The sequence below is a fragment of the Dioscorea cayenensis genome, chromosome 11 (genome assembly GCF_009730915.1).
Source record: "Dioscorea cayenensis subsp. rotundata cultivar TDr96_F1 chromosome 11, TDr96_F1_v2_PseudoChromosome.rev07_lg8_w22 25.fasta, whole genome shotgun sequence".
Taxonomy (NCBI): Eukaryota; Viridiplantae; Streptophyta; class Magnoliopsida; order Dioscoreales; family Dioscoreaceae; genus Dioscorea; species Dioscorea cayenensis.
In genome coordinates this window covers 16,313,722-16,334,525 of record NC_052481.1, presented here as the reverse complement: position 1 = coordinate 16,334,525, position 20,804 = coordinate 16,313,722, and the positions used below count along the sequence as shown (strand labels likewise).

The 20,804-nt window shown below is 35.3% G+C and overlaps 2 protein-coding genes across 2 annotated transcripts; one reads left to right on the top strand and one right to left on the bottom strand.

The window, feature by feature from the left end:
* Positions 1–386: 386 nt before the first annotated feature.
* LOC120272472 (protein NUCLEAR FUSION DEFECTIVE 4-like) lies at positions 387–4,415 on the top strand. The gene is made up of 3 exons (XM_039279303.1): positions 387–805; positions 896–1,743; positions 3,773–4,415. Exons 1-3 carry the CDS (start codon positions 476–478, stop codon positions 4,245–4,247), a joined length of 1,653 nt encoding a protein of 550 aa, XP_039135237.1. The 5' UTR covers positions 387–475; the 3' UTR covers positions 4,248–4,415.
* Positions 4,416–17,333: 12,918 nt separating this feature from the next.
* LOC120272682 (acyl-CoA-binding domain-containing protein 3-like) lies at positions 17,334–20,435 on the bottom strand. The gene is made up of 5 exons (XM_039279557.1): positions 19,691–20,435; positions 19,059–19,164; positions 18,843–18,952; positions 18,674–18,735; positions 17,334–17,753 (listed from the first exon to the last, which is right to left on the bottom strand). Exons 1-5 carry the CDS (start codon positions 20,305–20,307, stop codon positions 17,674–17,676), a joined length of 975 nt encoding a protein of 324 aa, XP_039135491.1. The 5' UTR covers positions 20,308–20,435; the 3' UTR covers positions 17,334–17,673.
* Between the last annotated feature and the right edge of the window lie 369 nt (positions 20,436–20,804).

Genomic DNA, 20,804 nt, shown 5'->3' with positions numbered 1-20,804 from the left:
TAAATCAGCTGGAAATTCTCCGATTTCTGCCTGAAATTTCAAAAATTAGCTACGGAAAGAAGGCAAATACATTTATATTAAAATATTATTTTAAAATAAATAAATTATATTTTATTAAATAAAAAAAAACAGACGTAACACACTTTGGAGGTCTCTATGCGAGCCGCTACATGTTTTTGAAAAAATATTTTTCTATATTTTTTGATAAATTTTTTTTTCTAATGCCGACTCAGATATTTCCTTTAGACCATCCAAAAGAAAGAAGTTCAAATTTCTCTACGAATTCGTATTCCGTAACCATCGTAAATTCCGATTTTTGTCTGATATAATAAAAATAATATAAAATAAAGCCCAAAAATCTCTATAAAGTAAAGACTTCCCCTGCTGCTCTAAAGCACACCACACTTCCCTCAGAAGTACATGTGTTTCTAAAAATCTTTTGAAATCAAGAGGAGAAAAACGAAGACGAGAAGAGATGCGGGCATACGTAGGGCCGGGAACGACGACCGGGAGGTGGCTGGGATTGGTCACGGCGGTGTGGGTGCAGTGCATCTCCGGCAACAACTACACCTTCTCCAACTACTCCGACGCCATCAAGAACCTCATGGGTCTCACCCAGCTCCAGCTCAACAACCTCTCCGTCGCCAAGGACGTCGGCAAGGCCTTCGGCCTTCTTGCCGGCCTTGCTTCAGACCGCGTCCCTACGTCGATCCTCCTCTTGATCGGCTCCGTTGAAGGACTCATCGGTTATGGCGCGCAATGGCTTGTCGTCCGTGAGACCATTGCCCCTCCGCCATACTGGCAGGTAATCTGTAATCTGTTGTGACTCTATGATCTCTCTTCTTTGACACATTTCATCGAATGGATTGTTGATTCGTTAGAGAATGGTGTGCAGATGTGTGTGTACCTGTGTTTGGGTGGGAATAGCACAACGTGGATGAACACGGCGGTGCTGGTGACGTGCATACGCAACTTCCGGCAAAATCGAGGTCCGGTGTCAGGCCTTCTCAAGGGTTTCGTCGGTCTCAGCACCGCCATCTTCACCGATCTCTGTTCCGCACTTTTCGCCGACGATCCGGCGAAGTTCCTTCTTATGCTGGCCATCGTCCCCTTCGCCGTGTGTTGCACGGCTATGCTCTTCCTCCGTGAGTCCCCACCTTCCGTCTCGCCGTCGCCGGCCGCGAAAGAGGACGACGAGACCGAGACCAAGTACTTCAACATCATCAACGCTTTTGCTGTGGTGGTCGCCGTCTACCTCCTCTCCTTCGACATGACTGGCGAGCACGGGCAGCTCCTTTCCAGGGCCTTCTCCATCGTGCTAATCATCCTTCTCGCGCTTCCCGTGGCGATCCCGATCTATATCTGGTTCAAGGAAGCGATATCCAGAGCAAACCGCGCGCCAGAGCTCGATCTCCAGGTTCGGATCGAGGAGCCATTGCTAATCGAGAAGGAGAACGAGGAGGGAACGGAGAAGGCGGTGATCATTCCGGAAGGTGATGAGAAAAGGCAACCGTCCATCGGTGAGGAACACACGATTTTCGAGGCATTGAGGACCGTCGATTTCTGGATCCTCTTTGTGTCGTTCTTGTGTGGAGTGGGGACTGGGTTGGCAGTGATGAACAACATGGCCCATATGGGCCTTGCCGTGGGCTACGATGACGTGTCCATCTTCGTCTCTCTGACTTCCATTTGGGGCTTCTTCGGTCGCATCGCCTCCGGCTCCATCTCGGAGTACTTCCTCAAGTGCGTCCTCTCTCCCTCTCCATCTCTATTTTTTTTAATGAATTTTCAAAAATTTTTAATCATTGGTTTTAATTTGATATTTATAAACACATGCTTGCATGAACTTTTTGCTTATTAGATTTTTCAAAGTATTAAGTGAGTTAATTAAGGAGGAATTCAATGACAAATAAAAAAAAGAGATTTGTAGGCCTTTATTCTATTGCTTCGTTTGGTACGGTTGTTTAAGGAATAGTTTTGGCTTTGTAGATTCTGAAAGGACATAGATTTTTGATGAATAGAAGCATGTTACAAGTGGCAAGCTATTCTTGCGGATTGTATTAATGTGACGTCTGCTGTTGCTTCGCAGCATTTGGTGTTTGGACTCGTTTGCCTGTGTCCTCAAGTTGTCATGGAGAATTTGGTGGAATAGTTTTGATTATAAAAAGTTGTTTGAAAACTTGGTACTAATTTAATATTATTAAATCTAACAATTGGTTAGTTTTATTTATGTTTGCTTGAGCTATAAATTTAGTCTAGTTGCTATTGGTTTAGGTTTGTAGGTTGTCTTGAATGCATCCTTCCATGTAAGCTAATAAAGTTATTATTGTTAAACAAATTTAATGATTTAGAGACTTTTTCTTTCGATAAAAAAGCCTCTAAATTGGCGAGGAGCAAGAACTAGCAAGTTGTTCTCTTTTTAGTTGATTTTTAGGTTGATTGATTACGGTCTTGATTTTGACTGGTTGGAGTTGTTGGTGGTTTGCTAGCTTAGATTCCAGAGGGTAAAACTCTAAATTTGAAAGTGAGAACCAATTGAGTACACTAGTGTTTTGGAAGTTCCTATCAAATTGTTGGTAGTTACGTGACGCTATGGAATGATCTACTCCCACATTTCGGCTCTTATTCATGCTGTTTTGATGGTCATAGTTAGAATGTTTTGGCTCTTATTCATGCTGTCGTAGTTAGAATTTATTTTGTAGCTTGACTTTGACCTCCTTTTATAGTCAGACCTTACATAATGAATCTCATTGTTTCAATTGGTATATGGACCCATGATAGTAAAGTTTATTCCTTGTGTTATCAAATTAAGTTTTTTATTATTCAGGTGATTGGTAGAAGATTTTTAGTGGAAGTTGTGATTTTGACTTTGAATTTATTTTGCATTAAGCTATCAATGGCCCCAAATTTGGATTTTTGTTTAATTTAGTCTCTGGATTTCGGTCCCTTAATGTTTTATGGACTCAAAAAGAAGTGCCATTTATTTCTCCCAATCAGCTCTAATATTGAATGAAATCAACATATTTGCCTGGTATAGCAGCCAAAATGAACAAATTTGCGAAGTTAGACCAAAATGAATATTTTTTATACTTTAATAACCAAGATGTATGATGAGAAAAACCTTAGAGACTACTTAATGGTTGTAATTTTAAAAATTTTGCATGTATTTGTATGAAATTTTAACTTATCAATATAAGTAACGTGAATATTTTTAATATATATAATATTATATATATTTACAATTAATGAAAAGTTTTCTTTAATAATCCATAATGGTGTTTGGTAGAGAGGTTGATCTAAAATTGCAGTTGTCTTAGATTTTCTTAATTTAAAAATGTTTAGAGGGAAACCAAGTGGATAGACAACATTGTTAATTGTTTATCTTGAGAAAAGTCAAAGCAAAATCCACAAAGGAAATCACTAGGAAACCAACTTTATTAGTAGTTTATCTTTGATGGTGATTCAATAGACTCATGAAGTTCATAGGAACCTTCATAACTGTTGATGGTGACATAATAAACTTATAAGGTTGGTATTGCATCTTCTTCACCATTCTTGTTGGATCAAGTGCTATGTACTTTCTGAATATCCGAATCTTCTCATGTTCATTCTTCCAATTAGAATTTCATCTTCTGACTTGTTACTGTTCAAACATTCACCATATTTTAGTATATATTTACTGTTGTTGATTGAAATGTTTGTTATCTAATGTATATCGGAGCTAATATGATATCTTTTGCATTCAACCTAATTATGTGATATCTATTTGCAGGAAAAGCGCAACACCGCGAGCAATATGGAACGCGGCCTCACAAATCTTGATGGCAATGGGATACATAGTAATGGCCATAGCCCCACCTGGATCCCTCTACATCGGCTCTATTGTTGTCGGCTTATGCTACGGTGTCCGGCTCTCCATCACTGTCCCCATGGCATCTGAACTATTTGGTCTCAAATCCTATGGTCTAATCTACAACATGATCATCCTCAACCTACCTCTCGGTTCCTTCCTCTTCTCCGGCCTCTTGGCCGGGTACTTATACGATGCTCATGCAACCAAGAGTGCATCTGGAGCAAATACTTGCATTGGTGCTCATTGCTATCGTCTTGTGTTTGTGATTATGGCCATTGCATGTGTGGTTGGGTTTGGTCTTGATTTGATTCTTGCTTTCCGAACTAAGAAGCTCTACAGGAGGATTCACTCAAGCAAGGTCAAGAAGGCTTTGCAGCAGCCTATCAAGTGCTGAGTTCAATTCTGATCCTCTGTTGCATGAGTGTAGCATATGGTTATTCTTTTTGCTGTATTGTATGCCAGTATCATTTAAATGATTTCATTTTTAAGGAAATCATTTTGCTGTGTTGTAGTATGAACTTCAAAATCATTGAAGGACTACATTTTTTTTTTTCTATGTCAACACTATTTAATTTTTTACCGTGTTAATTTGAACTTTTTAATTTATCTTATTCCTCTCATCTTGATTAGTATCCCAAATTCAAGAATCTCTAGCATTCCAAGATGTTCGCCTTCTCTTTCAAGGTCAGAGTGTTCCTTGTTGGTGTGTTTCTTATGCCATTTGGCTTTTTGGGACTAATAGGCATCAAGCCGAGCGTCTTTCATGAAAGAGATTTTCAAAGATTTTCAAAGAGAGAGACAAGTATGAAGATCCGGCCTCTTTTGTTGGTGTGTTCATTATGACATCCGGCTATGTGCTAATCCAAACCTTTGTTGGACTCTCTCAGGATATCTCCATCTTTTCCAAAACATTCATCTTTTTCCTTTAAGGAGGGCATGACTTTTATCGGCACGTTTTTCATGTTGTTCAGCCTCTCCAATGGACACTTTCACGATCTCTCCATCTCCTCCTCTCCCTCCTTTTTATTTTTTTATTTTTTGAAATTTATTTTAATTTATGACAATTTTTTCCGGTTTTAATCTTCAGTTTGTTTTACCAAGCACAAGTTAATCACTTTAATCTGACTATTAAACATGCGAAGGTAATTTTTTTCTTTTTAATTTCATCATTGCATTGATATATATATATATTAGATTGACTTGAATTTTTTTTTTTCTCCAATATTTTCTATTTTTTGTATTGTGAAATCCTCATCTAAGCAAAATTTGGATTTTATTTTATTTTTACCAACTTTTCAGTTAGATTTTGTTAAAGAGAGTTCAGTTGATAGTGCATTCGGATGACAATTTTGATGAAATGAAAATTGAAGTTGGAGGACTTTACTCAAATTGAGGAAAATAGCAAAAAGTTATGTTTGTCTACAAGCTTGGGAATGGGAAAAACTTTTCATTTTGGTATGATCCATGGTGTCAGGGATATTCTCTTGCATATTTGGTTTCTAAAATTAAGTTCAGAGGCTCATGTATTTCTAAGAAAGTTGTTGTGTGTGAGTTTTGGAGGAATGAGTGTTAGCATACCCAATAGTAAGGATGCAAGTGGGGCGGGGCGGGGCGGGGCGGAGAATGGGATCTCCGTTCCTATCCCCGCTTCCCACAGGGCGGGGATTCCCCACCTCCAAATTCCCCGAGTGGGAGTGAGTGGCTCCCCACTCACTCCCCCGCGGGGATCCTCATGGAGTCGGGGAATCCCAGCCCCCCGCTAATTTTTTTTTATTACATAAAATTCTAATAATACTATGTATCAATATATATATATATGTATATATTAAAGTAGAAGATCTATTTGACACTTGTCCACTTCTCATAAAAATTTTACCAATATTATTTTAATAATATTAAAATGTTTATAACACAACACTAAATTATATTGTTTTAAACTAGTTTTTATTATTTTATCTCATAATATATAATAAAATTAATTTTTAAAAAAATATTATATTTTTGAAATTGATAAATAGCTTATTCTATCTAAAAAAATTTCATATAATTATATTCGTACACCACACAAGAGTAACACTAGTATTACTAAAAGTCTAAAACATTATTAATAGATACTAAAATATATTTTTTTTGAAACCCATATATTTGGTTCTTATAATCTTATATTCATATTGATTTTTTAAAAAAAATAGATAAAAAATCATGAGTTATTTTCAATATATATATATATATATATATATTATTATTAGAAATCGGGGAATCCCCACGGGGATCCCTATGGGGAGCGGGGCGGGGAATGCCCTCCCCGCCCCCGCCTCACCCCGCGAGGCGGGGCGGGATTTTCCCCCCGTTTCCCACCCTGCGGGGGGTTATTTCGGAGAATCCCCACCCCATTTGCATCCCTACCCAATAGATGGAAACCAGACATGGCAAGGGTTTTGGATTTTTTGATCTATAATTTTGTTGTAGATGATAATAAACAGGATATTGTCTTATGGGGCCCGGATCAGAGAGGGGAGTATAATGTCAAAAGTGCCTTGGAGGTTTTAGGGGGCGTTTGGATGAGGGGATTGGGGACTAATAGCATGGGATTGATTGCTAATAGGTATATATACCCATGTTTGGATATTTTATTATTAGCTTGATAATTGCATGGTGTATAGTGAAGGAATTTGATTACCCCCAAAATTGGGGGCCATAGAGGGGAATAAACACTATTAATAGCGAAATGACATTTTTGCCCCTATCTGAGATTTAATTAAATAATAATTATTAATTTAAATAACTAATTGTAAGAATTAAAGTAAATAATAATTCACATAAATTGAGTCATTTAAATATTATAATAATTAAAATAAATAATAGTTATTTATATACATATTACATTATAATAATTAAAGTGAAATGACAGTTTTACCCCTACATAGATTTAATTCAATAAAATAGTTAATAAAAATATTTAATTATGATAATTAAAGTGAAATGACATTTATGCCCCAAGTTGAGATTTAATTAAATAATAATTATTAATTTAATTAATTAATTATAATAATTAAAGTAAATAATAATTAATATAAACTGAGTCATTTAAATATTATAATAATTAAAATAAGTAATTGCTATTAATATACATATTACATCATAATAATTAAAGTAAAATGACAGTTTTGCCCCTACATAGATTTAATTCAATAAAATAGTGTATAAAATTATTTAATTATGATAATTAAAGTGAAATGGCATTTTTAATCATTAAATATTTAATTAAATAAAATAATTAATTTAAACAATTTAAATAAATTATTTAATTGTTTAGTGGTGAAAATAAATTATTTATTCTAAATATTTAATTATATTTATTACAAAGACTAGATATTTATTTATATTTAATTATTTTACATATTAACATATCATTATTTATATTAAGGGCATTAAAGTAATTCTATACAATTCTCTATCTCACTTTCCCCATTCCCAATATTTATTCTTTCTAACAAAACACCTTTTTCATTCCAATTTCCATTACCATTACTATTACCTTTCCCATTATCTTTACCATTCTCTTTCACATTCCTATTCCGTGATCCAAATGGGCCCTTAATGAAGCCTGGACAACAATTTGAGTGGACTAAAATAGTTTGGTCACAAAGCAATTTACCAAGACAATCATTTATTACATGATTGGCACTACAGAACGGATTGGTGACTAAGGAGAAATTGGATGCTTGGGGTTACTAATTCTAATGTTTTTGTGTTTTGAAATTCTGCTGTTGAAAAGATTGAACATTTGTTTTTTGAATGTGGTGTATCTCAAGCAGTTTGGTCCAGAGTGTTGTGGGTTGTGCAAGTGCATAGGAGATCATTCAGTTGGAGAAGAGAAATAAGCTGGTTCATCAGGAAAGCCAGAGGCAAAATCTTGTTGGTAAAAATGAGGAGGGCAACCTTAACTACTAGTGTTTACTTAATCTAGAATACCAAAATTGGTTAATTTTTCAACAAAAACAGCCTAATCCTGAAGAGATATTTCGGCCGGTGAGAGAGATTATAATGCTGAAGTATATGGGGTATTTCTCCAAAGATGGTGGTAATGGAAGTGATTTAATGAAAAGATGGTTTTACCTGAGAAAGGCATCAGTGCTTAGGAACATTTGGGTTTCTTTTTTTTTTTTTTTTAATTGAGTTCCCAATGCTTGGAAAACATAGTTTTAATTTCTTGTAGGTGAATGGGTGTTGTTTGGTTGCTATAATAGAGTTAGTTATAATTGGCTGCAGGAAAAATGAGAGCTTGGGTAGGTAATGATAGTGTGAGGCTAAGGTTCTGATTGGTGGGATATGTGTGAGGGTATCATGTATTTGATTGGCGGTGTTTAGTTTTCTCTGATGGGGTTAGAGTTTGTCTGGGTATATCATGTGATGTATGTTTTGGCGTTTATACCTTGTTTTTGTAAAAGTTTGAGCTAATAAATATTTTACTTTGGTTTGAAAAAAAAAAAAGTTGGAGTGAAAATGCATTTTGAAGAAGCAGCATATGATCTTTATAATCGATATACTCAAAGTAAGGGATTTAATGTTCTAAGAAGTAACAAGCTTTGAAGTTTTGGTGAACCTATAAAGTAACGTGAATTTTGTGCTCAAAAGCTAGATACTATGAACATGACGATGTTGGCAAAGTGGAAAATATATATATATATATATATATATATATATATATATATATATATATATAATTGTTTAAATATAAGAATGTGTTGTGAAACTTAAATTTTCTTAACTATAGACAAAGATGTTTGGAAGATTTCTTAATTCAATGTTCAACATAATCATGAGTTAGCAATTTTAGAGAAAAGAATCAATTTAAGATCCAAAAAGGAAAATATTAAATATGTTGATGTTCTTCTTTTATTAGTTGTTGCACTCGTCAAACAAACAAATTCAAATTCTTTTCTTAGGAAAGAGATTGGATTTGAAAATCTTAGTTTTACAAATTTTACAAAGTGAAATTGTCACGCCCCGACTCGCGAGCCCACGGGATGCGACAACCGGTGCGACGATCCCGAGGAGTGACACTCAGCCACTCAACCCTCGGGGCGCCGCAAGGCTAACCAACAACCTATAAATAACAATATTTACACTGATACACAGCGGAAGTAACAACAACAGCAACCACAGTAATAAACAGAATTAGAGGGGTTCACAAATGCACAAGGAAGCAACAACAACAATAGCACACAGCTGATACACCAAGGGTTTAAGAGTTGTTTACATATAAATCTATGCAAAAAGGTTTACTACACACTAGTGGATCTATAAGTCAAACAACATGACAAAGATAACCATACATGAACTGAAAAGATACATAGAATATAGAACAGTAGCAAATGCTCAACACGTTGCCACATAGCCGTACCTACTACCTGAAAAAGGCTGGGAAGAGGAAAGAAGGGTGAGCAACTAACGTTACTTAGTAATGGGAGGTTTGCACAACTCTAATAGAAATATACCACAAAATAACATAAATCTCCAAATATTATACTTTACAAATAAAATAACTAGTTTAGCGCATGAATACATATAATAGTAAAGTGTAAAAATATCAAAGCGTAAAAATAAAAAGGCATTCTACCTCAATTAGGGTTTTAGAATATCAAAGTGTAAAAATACTAAATATAGAATTCCAAATTATGGAAATAAGCTAATCATGAAAAAAAGCTTCCACAATAAACATGTAAATCAAAATAGTCCGCAATTATAAGTATAACAAAGCAAATAACATGAGTTTCACAATAAGTAAACATAATACTAATGTCAAATCAAATTTATGGGAGATTACCCTCCTAAGAGCGACAGCTGGGCTTCGCCCGCTCACCACAATTCAAGATGACACTACAAAAGAAATAATGGGAATAAATCTCAACCCAGAATAAAGCAACACCCAACACTCACATAGCATAAAGTGGTATAGAAACCTCCCTAAATGTTCACCGCAGCCGCAGTTAGGTTCAGAGCAGTCAAAGTACTCATGCCTTGACGTTGACCCATCGGTTCACCGCATGGTGACAATGGCTACCCGATGAATATCCAATCATGACTCTACACTCTCACCTGAACTGACCCTCATAGTAATCAGCCGGTCTACCGCCTACTGCAGTAGGGTATCACCATACAAACTCAACAATAAGCACAACTCCACACTGAGTGCACTAGCTAACATAATACTCAAATAAATCAAGAATCACCATCCATTCCACAAGGGAATGATGCACACACAACTCAAAATAGTTTAACATGAATCACTACACAATATACAGCTTAAGGGACAACCCAAAAATCTTTCATTTGAACACAAATTTCATAAAAGAAGCACCAAGCAATAAAGTCATTCCATGGTTAAAGCTTCTCAAAAGCAATCATAATAACCCACAAAAACTTATTAAGCAAGATAGATTATATAAACATATAAATATGGGTAATCTTCTAATAGAGTCATGCTTAATAGTCTTGTGGGATCGAAAATACCCGCCCTTGGCGTCATATCGGTGAAGAGATACCAGGAGATATATCGAATCACAAATGTTATTTATGTTATTTTATTTTTATCTTTTATGGGCTCTTCCATTCCTAATAGAGGCGAGCCTTCATTATTAATTACCCTAGACAAAAGTCTTAGGAACCTCCGATTAAGGGCTCAAGTACAAGTAAGGTAAGAAAATTTGCGAATTATAAATTTTACTATTTTATATATATATATATATATATTAATTACATCCTTTATATATGAACATATAACTTATATATAAATGTCACTGCCGCTGCTTGTGCCTTGTCATTACGTTGCATGCCTTGTTGTTGCTATAAAAAATATATATCTCATTAAAAATTGCCGCTGCCTCGAGATAAGTTTCCTGCCATTGCTTTGGAATGAGTTCACCGCATTGGATTTACATAACTCCAATCTTAATTTGGGTCTATATCTGGTAAACTTCAAAGTTGCAAAGCAGTACAACATTAAATGTAGTCCATGAATATAAATGAAAGAGTCAACCGGTTCATGCATCATCAAATGATCATCATTTTTTCAAAAAAAATATATATAATAATGTATATATATATTAATCCATGCTTATCCCATGTGCATCTTTTGAATGGTGGAGCCCGCCTTTAGACTCTTTTCTTTAATTCACGTACGCATGCATGCATGCACACAATAGCATGCTTCTCATTTTCCTTTTATTTCTCATATAGACAATGGTTCCCATGTGAGTATGAATGCATAGACAATAGTAGATCCCATGTTCCTTGATGGATGCAAACCTTTTTTTTTTTTAGTGGAATTTGGATAATCTTGTCATTAATTTACATAGCCTAATTAGGCGCCCCTCATTGTATGATGATTAGACTCAATTAACTTTGCCCTTTAATTTGAATATATATATATATATATATATATCTTGATTCCAAGCTTTAAAATATTTATCACCGCTTGATTAATTCACATGAATAAATGTGAATATAAGGTTAATGATTGTATTGTAAGGCTACTGCATGCTGCTACCACTCTCTTAGGTAACTTCAGCATAAGTATCATGCATAGATTCCGGAACATTCAATCTGATTAGGTATAATAAATAAGCAAAAAGAACCCATTATATATATATATATATATATATATATATATATATATATATATATATTGATGATCCACCACCTCCATCTCTTCTTTCACAAACCAATGACTTTGTTGGTTTCAATAGGCTTATGTTTCATACACCTACAGCTAGAGTCTAAAAATCATCTTCCTCAAAGTCTGAGTCATCATTGTGCTCTCTATAATCATGGATAAATGGTTCATTGCTTTTCTCATTCCTAGTTATCAAGAACTCAAAAAATTCCTTATAATCTTATGTTCATTTATGTATTGGCAACTCCAAAATTCTGAGCTTTTTTTTTTTTTACGATTTCTTCCGTATTATCAGTGATAGTGTTCATGCGGATTATGGTCATTTCATTCTCATTCTCAGAAATATCAAATACACCGATCAACTGGTATAGTAAACTGAACAATTGCATTTTTAATGTTCTCCCAAAAATCTGAAAAGCTATGAACATAAAACAAATGGATAAAAACTGCTTTAAGTGATCAAAGTTTATAACACCATCTCCATTAAGATTAAACCTCTTGATCATTTCCTTGCAGTCTTTCATGCTCTTGAACTCACCAAGACGACTAAGAAATCTCTTGAGGCTCTCAGGTGTAATGCGACCTTTTCTTTGGATGTTTGATGGACAGAGCTCCGCTGCGTAAGCCGCAAAGATTGACCTTACAAGAGTATCAGGGTTAGCAATGCCATAGTCCTTGGAAATTTTGCAAGCTTAACAAAAGCAGTTCCTTTCCTGGTTGATGCCTTTCCAATCATCTTAAGATCATAACGAAGTTCTCTTTTGCATTCAATAGCCTTATCACATTCCTTTATGCAATCTTCATACTTTCCCATCTCCATATAAATAGCAGCCCTATTGGTCAAGAACGAGATATCCTCATCGTCAAGCTCGAATGATGTAGTGTCATGTTGGATTGCTATCTCAAGATCCTTCCTTTTTTTTATAAGCAGTATTGCCCTTTTCTTTCTTCTTTTGCGCTGCTACTTTCCTCTCCTTTTTCTCCTTCCCTTGCCTCATCCATGGCATCCATAGACTCTGGATCTGGTTCCAGTTTCTTTTTCAACCTTTCCGTCTCATTCAGCACATCCGTCGGAGCCTCATCTTCACATTGAGGAAACCCTAAGAATACTGGCAAACGCTGCAACCAACGGTGGCGAGCAATAGCGATAATGAGTGAGCAACAGTCTTCTCCATACACAGCAACAGTCCTTTCCGTTTGCTGGTGAGGAAGCATCGTCTTGATCTTCATATGTCCATTACCAACCATGAACGTGAGATGAATAATGCTGCTGCCAATAGGCCAGAAATCAACGACCTATATTGCGATTTCCAGGATCTCCAGTAAAAATCCGGCGATGGGTTGGCGAGGAACATCAAGATAATTCCAAGGGTCACCGACATCACCATCTTTATTCTCTCTGTGCAGCCAGCTATGGCTATCTTGTTCTTACATGCGCCTTCGGGGATTAGCGTCACCTTCTTGGCCCGTTCAACTCTTTCTCTAGCGACAACAGCAGCAACAACTTCAGAATTTTCTTTAGCAACAAAGGAGAGGAAAGAAACAGCAGCCAGTGGTGGGCAATGATGGCGGCAATGGTATCACGTAACAGGAGACAGCAGTGGCAGCAACAACGTCAAGCAACATTAGCAATATCGACAAGCGGAGGCAGCAGCAACGACGGCAACATCGGTAGCGGCAACAGTGACGGTGGCAACAACAGAAGACAGCAGCAGCAACAACTTTTTAACTTTATATATATATATCTATATGTAAGCATGGGAGGAGAGGAACACCTTCGTCTTCTTCTTTTCGTTCTTCGTCGCCTAACTCTTGATGGTTGTATGAAAGTGGTCGTTCGTGTGGATGGTGGGCAGTCGGGACGCCGATGTGGTGATCGTGGGGGGCCATGACACAACACCACGATTTTTTTTATTATTTAATTATTATTTTTTTACCTTACTTTTTTTTAATTATATATATATATATATATATATTTTATTTACTTCTTTATTATTATATTTTATCATTTATCTATATGTATATTTTTTTATATTATATATATTATATTATATTTATCTGATTTTAATTTGATTTATATATTATCTAATGATTTATCTTTTTTTTTGTTGTTGTTGTTATTATTATTATTATTATTATTATTATTATTATTATTATTATTATTATTATTTTATCTTAATTTAAATTGATTTAATTTTATTATATTTTAATTTATTTTATCTGATTTATATGATTTTAATTAATTAATAATTTTTTTATTATTTTTTATTATTTTTTATATATTTTTTATATTTTTTATATTTTTATATTATATATTTTTTTATATTTTTTTATTTTACATATATATATTAAAATTTTAATTTAATTTAATTTAATTTTTTTAATAATTTTTTAATTTAATTAATTATTATTATATATATTTAAATTTTATCTTACTTCGTGATTTATATTCATGATTGATTTTGGGATTTATATCACCTCGAGATTTGTGCCCTCGGCTGCTTTTGGGATTTGAATATTATGGACTGTCTCGAGATCCATGTTCTCGGCTGATCATGAGGTTTGAGTGTTTTAGACCGTCTCGAGATCTGTGCTCTCAGATAGTCTTGAGATTTGTGTATTTTGAATATTTTGGATCGCCTCGAGATTGGTGCTCTCGGCTGATCCTGAGATTTGAGTATTTTAGATTGTCTTGAGAATGGTGCTCTCAACTAGTCCTGAAATTTGTGTATTTTTGATATTTTGGATCGCCTCAAGATCGGTGCTCTCAGCTGATCATGAGATTTGTGCATTTTGGATATTTTGGATCGCCTCGAGATCGGTGCTCTCGGCCGATCCTGAGATTTGAGTATTTTAGACTGTCTTGAGATTGGTGCTCTCGACTGGTCCTGAAATTTGTGTATTTTGGATATTTTGGATCGTCTCGAGATCGGTGGTCTCGGCTGATCCTGAGATTTGTGCATTTTAGACTGCCTTGAGATCTGCGCTCTCGGCTAGTCTTGAGATTTGAATATTTTGAATATTTTATTTAAATTAGGAAATACATTTAATTTATTTATTATTATTTTTATATAAACAAGTCCCACTCACAAGATTAACGATTCCTCTTCCTCGCAAGCTAATCCTCAACTAACTCTTTGCCTCGAGCTAAGGCCTCACCTTCTTGCTAATCACAACAAACAACATCAAGATTAGTACAAAAATTCAAGCAAAGAAACCCTAGGTTCCTTCTACCAAACAACCCTAAATCGATCCTAGGGTTGGCTCAAAACTAGGTCTAAAGGTTATTAATAAAGTCCTAAGGGTTAGAGCTTCACTCTAATCCAAAGAAATCAAAGAAACAACTAAAGCTTATCGGTGCTACAAAAAACTCGTGATTTCTACAGTAAAACCGGCCATAATACAAAGGTTTTCTCCCGATTTACAACACCTAACCAAGAAATTTCTTTACAAACATTCACACAAATGAATAACAAAGACCTTGGCTTCGATTTGTGTCTAAAATCAACCCAAACCATGATGTATTTCTAGGTTTTTGAAGATTTTCAAAAACAAAGAAATACAAGAGAAATACGAAAGAAAAACCTTGGATCAAAGCCTAACCGTGCTCAAGAGGATGAGAGGAGGAGAATGGATGCTTTGATTCCCAGGAATGGTTGCTGGAAAATTTCTCTAAGGTTTGAGGTGTTCGGCCGAATGAGAAACAAATGAGAAGAAGAAAGAAAGAAGGAGGAGGAAAGAAGGATGTAGAAAATTCTGGATGCTACAGTATTGGGATGGTACAATAACATGCTGCTACAACTACAATATCAGTCGCTGCAGTAACAAACTGCTATAGTAACTGGTTGCTACAATAACAGGCTGAAAAATAGTATTGTGCTGTCTATAGCTACAGTGAAATGGTTATAACAGAAATAGTCATAACTTCTTGTGAATTGAAAGAGATAAAATGATTGAAGCAAGATATGCAAAGAGCATTATCAAGTATTTCAAATGTAAGCCGGTTGAAGACCCAATGTTTTTTTAAGCAGTCCAAGTAGACCAAAACAATTGGCTAGCAATTTTTGGAGGGATGGTAGATCAAAATTGGATTATGATTGTTTTGGAAATATTCTTGTGTTTAATATGACGTATGGAACACATAAGTATAATTTGCTTTATACTCCAATTGTCGGAATCAACAATTATTGTTATTTGGTTGTGCTTTCTTTTATCGGATAAGACCATTGATTCATTTATGTGGTTATTGAAATATTTTTAGAAGCCATGGGATACCAATGAGTGAAAAGCATTTTTATCATCGAAATCAAGCAATGATAAAAGCAACAAAGATGGTGTTCCCAAAGTCGTCTCATAAATTGTGTATATGCCATATTTCCAATAATGCTCAACAACATCTTGTTAGACGTTTTACAATTCCTAATTTTAAAGCACAATTTAACAAATGCTTCAATGGATGTAAAACTGATGAAGGTATAAATCTAGTTGGGTTGTTATGATTGAAAAGTTTGAACTTGAAGATCACTCTTGGCTTAGGAGACTTTATGAACTTTGAGCAAAATGATGTCCCTCCTTTGGCATGGATGTTTTTTTAGCTATGACAAAATCCACTCAAAGGAGTGAGTATGATTTACACATTGCAACAAATTATGATCCTCTGCGTCTCTTATTCAAGTTATATATGTCTTATACAAGTAATTTAACATTATGAGGAAAAGATAAAAGAATTTTATCAATCAAATTTTCCATGTAAAAATGGTGCACCAACTAAATTTTTAGTTACTCTTGTTTTCCCTCTCTTCAATATATATAAGTGAAAGGAGCTACTTAGTAGCTATTTATTAAAAAGAACCAACAAATACTACAAAAAGAAAAAGGATCATGGTCCAACAAAAGCACCAAAAAGACAACAAAACTAAGACTAACAATAGCCCCAGCTAACGAAAGCAACAAAAACAAGGAAGAGACTTAAAAATTGAATCCTACTTGTTCTATAGTTCTCATGAGGCACCAAGGCAAGGATCATAGTATTTTGAAACATACTTCCAATGTTTATACCATTATTATATTCAAGAGGTTTGAAGAAGAATCGATGAACAACATTGATTGAATTGTATTAAAAGAGCAAACAATGAAAATCTCTCTATAGTTTCCGCGATGGTAACATTTCTTATAGTCGTAATGCATTTGAGACTCTTGGTTTGTTATATGAGTACTTGTTATGACTAATATTAAAGAGATACCTGAACCATATATATATATTGAAGAGAGGGATAACAAGAGTAAAGTTGGCGTTTGTAAGAACGGACTTTAGAATGAAGAATATTCAATATTAGGAAATCTTGAATCAATTATTTGGAAAAATTATATAACAAATTCACTTAAAATATAATATTAATTCATATCTTATTTCTACATAGCTATGATTAATACACAATACAAAGTTGTTGGCCATCCAAAGAGAGACCAGGCCATGGCACTATCTTATGAACAAATGATGATGATATAAAAAGTTAATTTAAAATACCTGATATTCAACTGAAGCATGCATGCATTTTTGGAAATATGCTCAACTTAAATAAACTTTAGTTGAAATTTAAATTGATTATTATTTCTTAGATAACTCTATTATAGGAATGCATTTTTCCCCCAATAACGCCCTTAATTACGTCATATTCAAATATATAAATGTACTAAAATTATTACTAGCCTGTTTGATTGTCTAACTGTATCATAGTCATCATCCATAAAATATAAGTTGAATTCAAAAATCAATACTTAACACTTTCAAGGAGAGTAAAATACAATGAAAATACGCAATCGCATCTTCATAAATTCAAGTATATGTAAACCACACACAAGTACTTGCATTCTATTGAGACATGATAGGGCTATCCACAAAATAAGAATACTCCAATCATACACATGCAACCTGTATATATAGGTTGTGTACTAATGAGAACTTACATAATATATATAATCTTACATACAGTGACCCGACATACTTAGCTGCCTCTAGGCATCATTATTTTATGAACGAATACATACCAAAACCACATCTTCTCTATCAGTTGCAAAGGCAATGTTAATTTCTGGTCCAAGAAGTGGTATCAGCTACTTTACCATAACAAATTCAAGAATCTTACTGGGCTTGGGGAGAGAAGGTTGAATAGAACTGTCTTTGGAAGTCCTGGATGATGAAAGACAAGACACCATTCATTCCTTGTTCGAAATACAAATCTCAGACAGATCAGAAAAGGAAGTTCTCAACTTGTTAAGCACATAATATTAGTGATAAACTTTAGGCAGAACAAGAATAAAACAATAGCATTTGACAACATCCTATTTCACCTGGAAATAAAATATGATGATCCCATGAAATATATTCCAAGCTCTAAGCAGATGACATAAGTGATGCAGGGCACTGATTCTCAGTGGTCAATTATGCAGTAAGACATGGTTGGTTACCACAAGGCCAGTCTATTACAAGGATATAATGAAATGTGAACTGAGAGTTCTCGGTATATATCAGCGATAGAATCGTTCATCACTTACGTGCTCTTCATTTACATGCATGAAGGAAGAAAAGCAAAGGCTGCGGCTTGTTAATTCTGGACTGAAACATAATCACTTTTTAATTTTTAAATATTTATGGCCACTAAAAGTATACATATTGTGAGAAACAAGAAAATGATTGGTAAAATAAACTCCTTAGTATAAACACTACATTGGCTAAATAATTTCTTCAACTTCTTGAAAGGTACAGACATACCCTATTGGAGGTATGAAACCTTCTTTTAGTTAGTTTAATATAAAGTATTCTTTAATTAAGTTTGGGATCACTTGCTTTTACAGATAGAATTACAGTTCCCAATCAGAAAAGGATACAGAAAAGAATATATATATATATATATATATAGAAAGAGATAGAGTAAACAAGGTATAGATAAATGCTGTAGTTCACTATACTATTGTATAAATACAAGTCATATATGCCATATGAGATAATCTACAGCTCAATGTACCTGATAATGAAATTGATGCATGGACCAAGTAGTGAATGTAGCAAAAAAACTTGTGCATACTTTGATACAGCATTTAGGTTTTTCTAAACTACAAGAAACTAATAAAGAGAGGCATACCATGCCCAAAGTATTCTGTACCCACAGTTGCTTCATATTCTCTTATGCAATCCTCTGGACTCCTGATGAGCATTTCATCAACCATTTGAAAAATTTAGGGCATTTGAACGAAAAGATTCGAACCTGTGTTTCATTAGAAAAACATAAAGACTCAATATCTAAAGAATACCTGTCAGTTCCAGAAGTCAGTTTACCATGCAAAGGTGAGGCAACATCAAGCTTCTCTGTTATGGATTGCCACCCAGAAGAATCACTGCTATCTTGTTTGTTGGCAGTCCCCTATCAAACATAGCAGCATAACAGAGTATAATACTTCAAACAAGATTTTCTTGAAATAAATATTTAATAAGATGGTAACCTTCCTTCTTCCTAGAGTGTTACTTACTCTAGTTAATTGCTCCATCCATCCAGGAATACTTTCAGAAAGAAGATTAATATATTGTTCCATAGCAACTTCCGGGTTCATATTTCCCAGCTTTTGCCAAGCTTGCCTACATAACATAACCATCACCCTTCATCACACTGACAAAATATATTCCAGTGCAGTCATTCTAACTAGGATATATGCCTCTCAAGCAGAGGACAACATCATCTCAAGTGCCGGATACAACCATTCACAGAATGCAAACTTGTCCAAAAACCACCACATTTTCTAATAAAGGAAACAATGCACTTACATTAATTACATAATAAATTAAGTAAACCAGCCAAAACATGACAACATTCAAATAAAAGACAATGAATTCACTGTCATCCTAAACAGAAGCTACCAAAGAAGAAAATTTCTAATGAATAAGAACTGATGGTACACCAGCCAAGTACAAGGGCATGTCCCTGATTTCAATAAATTTGAGTAAATCAATCACAACTATTCCAAAATTGCTAATCAATGAGTATGCCCTAAAAAGATTTCAAATTTCCATTGAATACAAAAAGATGCATTAGAATCCAAACAACAATTAGTTGAATTAACGCAAGGAAATCAATATCAACAAAACATCAAAGAAATCAATATACCATTTCGCACGAGCAGACATCTTCAAAGCCATTGGCTGAGGCTGATAGCACGGCCCCTCAATGGCAACTTTCCGAAGCCCATACAACCGCAACCGCACATCACCGCCGAGCTTTGACAATGTCATACCACCATCCGCGCTCCCAGAATACTTACACGCCACGCCGAAGCGCTTCACCACCTCGCTCCTCTCTATCCCTTCCCAATCATCCTCCACACCGATCATCAACCCCTTCTTCTTCTCCCCCTCTTCCTCCTCCTCCAACTTCATCTGACCTCCTTCAACTACTTCGAAACTCTTCTCCTCTAAATCAACTTCACTAGCTCTTGCACAATTCAAACCCTTAATTTCCATCTCCGGATTGAATTCATGAACCTCAGCATCTCCAACACAAGAACTAAACAGATCAACAGCAATTTCACCAACAATCTCATCTTCTCCTTCAGATTCACTTCCACATCGCTTCAACTTCTCATCAACGCCGAGATCATCAACGACGGCAGCTCGCTTATCGTCAGCTCGGTGCTCAAGGTCACCGATGGCGAAGATGACCACGATGAGAAGAGCTACCGCGATCGAGACCACCACGCTGAGAAGAAGATCTCCCAAGAACTCCATCCTCTCTTTCTCTCTCTCTCTCTCTCTCTTTCTCTCTTTCTCAGACGGAACTGGGACGATGGTGAGCGCCAAAAGGCTATTTCGGTTAGCCAGCCTTCTCTCTGAAGGAGCAGCGTAAGAACCGCACTCTCCACCCTATGTCCACGTGGCATAATCTCAACCCTTGATGCGTCCGCAGTGAAGCTTAGCGTAACTGAACAGATGAATGACACGTAGGTTAGATTCTTGCTCCGCGGGTGAGTGGAACGAAGCTATGACGGAGGCTTTGGTATGGTGATTCTCAGGTTGAAGTTTTCTAGTATATTAATTGATTATGTTATTGAGGATGAGATCTGGGCCGTAGGATTAGGGAAAATTGGGTAACTTTAACGTGCGTTAACCTGTTCCTGAGGCGTATTGGATTGTAAAAGCTCAATCCGACGGCTGTAGAGGTTTTTCAACGGGCACGTGAGGTCTTGCGACTTGTGTAATTACGTATTTATTGTAAGGACGAATTC

Coding starts and splice junctions, on each gene's coding strand:
- LOC120272682 (XM_039279557.1), bottom strand. CDS start 20,307: ATGGAGTTCTTGGGAGATCTTCTTCTCAGCGTGGTGGTCTCGATCGCG. Junction 18,953..19,058: donor GGATGGAGCAATTAACTAGA/GTAAGTAACACT, acceptor TATGTTTGATAG/GGGACTGCCAACAAACAAGA. Junction 18,736..18,842: donor CTGACTTCTGGAACTGACAG/GTATTCTTTAGA, acceptor AATGCTCATCAG/GAGTCCAGAGGATTGCATAA.
- LOC120272472 (XM_039279303.1), top strand. CDS start 476: ATGCGGGCATACGTAGGGCCGGGAACGACGACCGGGAGGTGGCTGGGA. Junction 806..895: donor CCCCTCCGCCATACTGGCAG/GTAATCTGTAAT, acceptor AATGGTGTGCAG/ATGTGTGTGTACCTGTGTTT. Junction 1,744..3,772: donor ATCTCGGAGTACTTCCTCAA/GTGCGTCCTCTC, acceptor ATCTATTTGCAG/GAAAAGCGCAACACCGCGAG.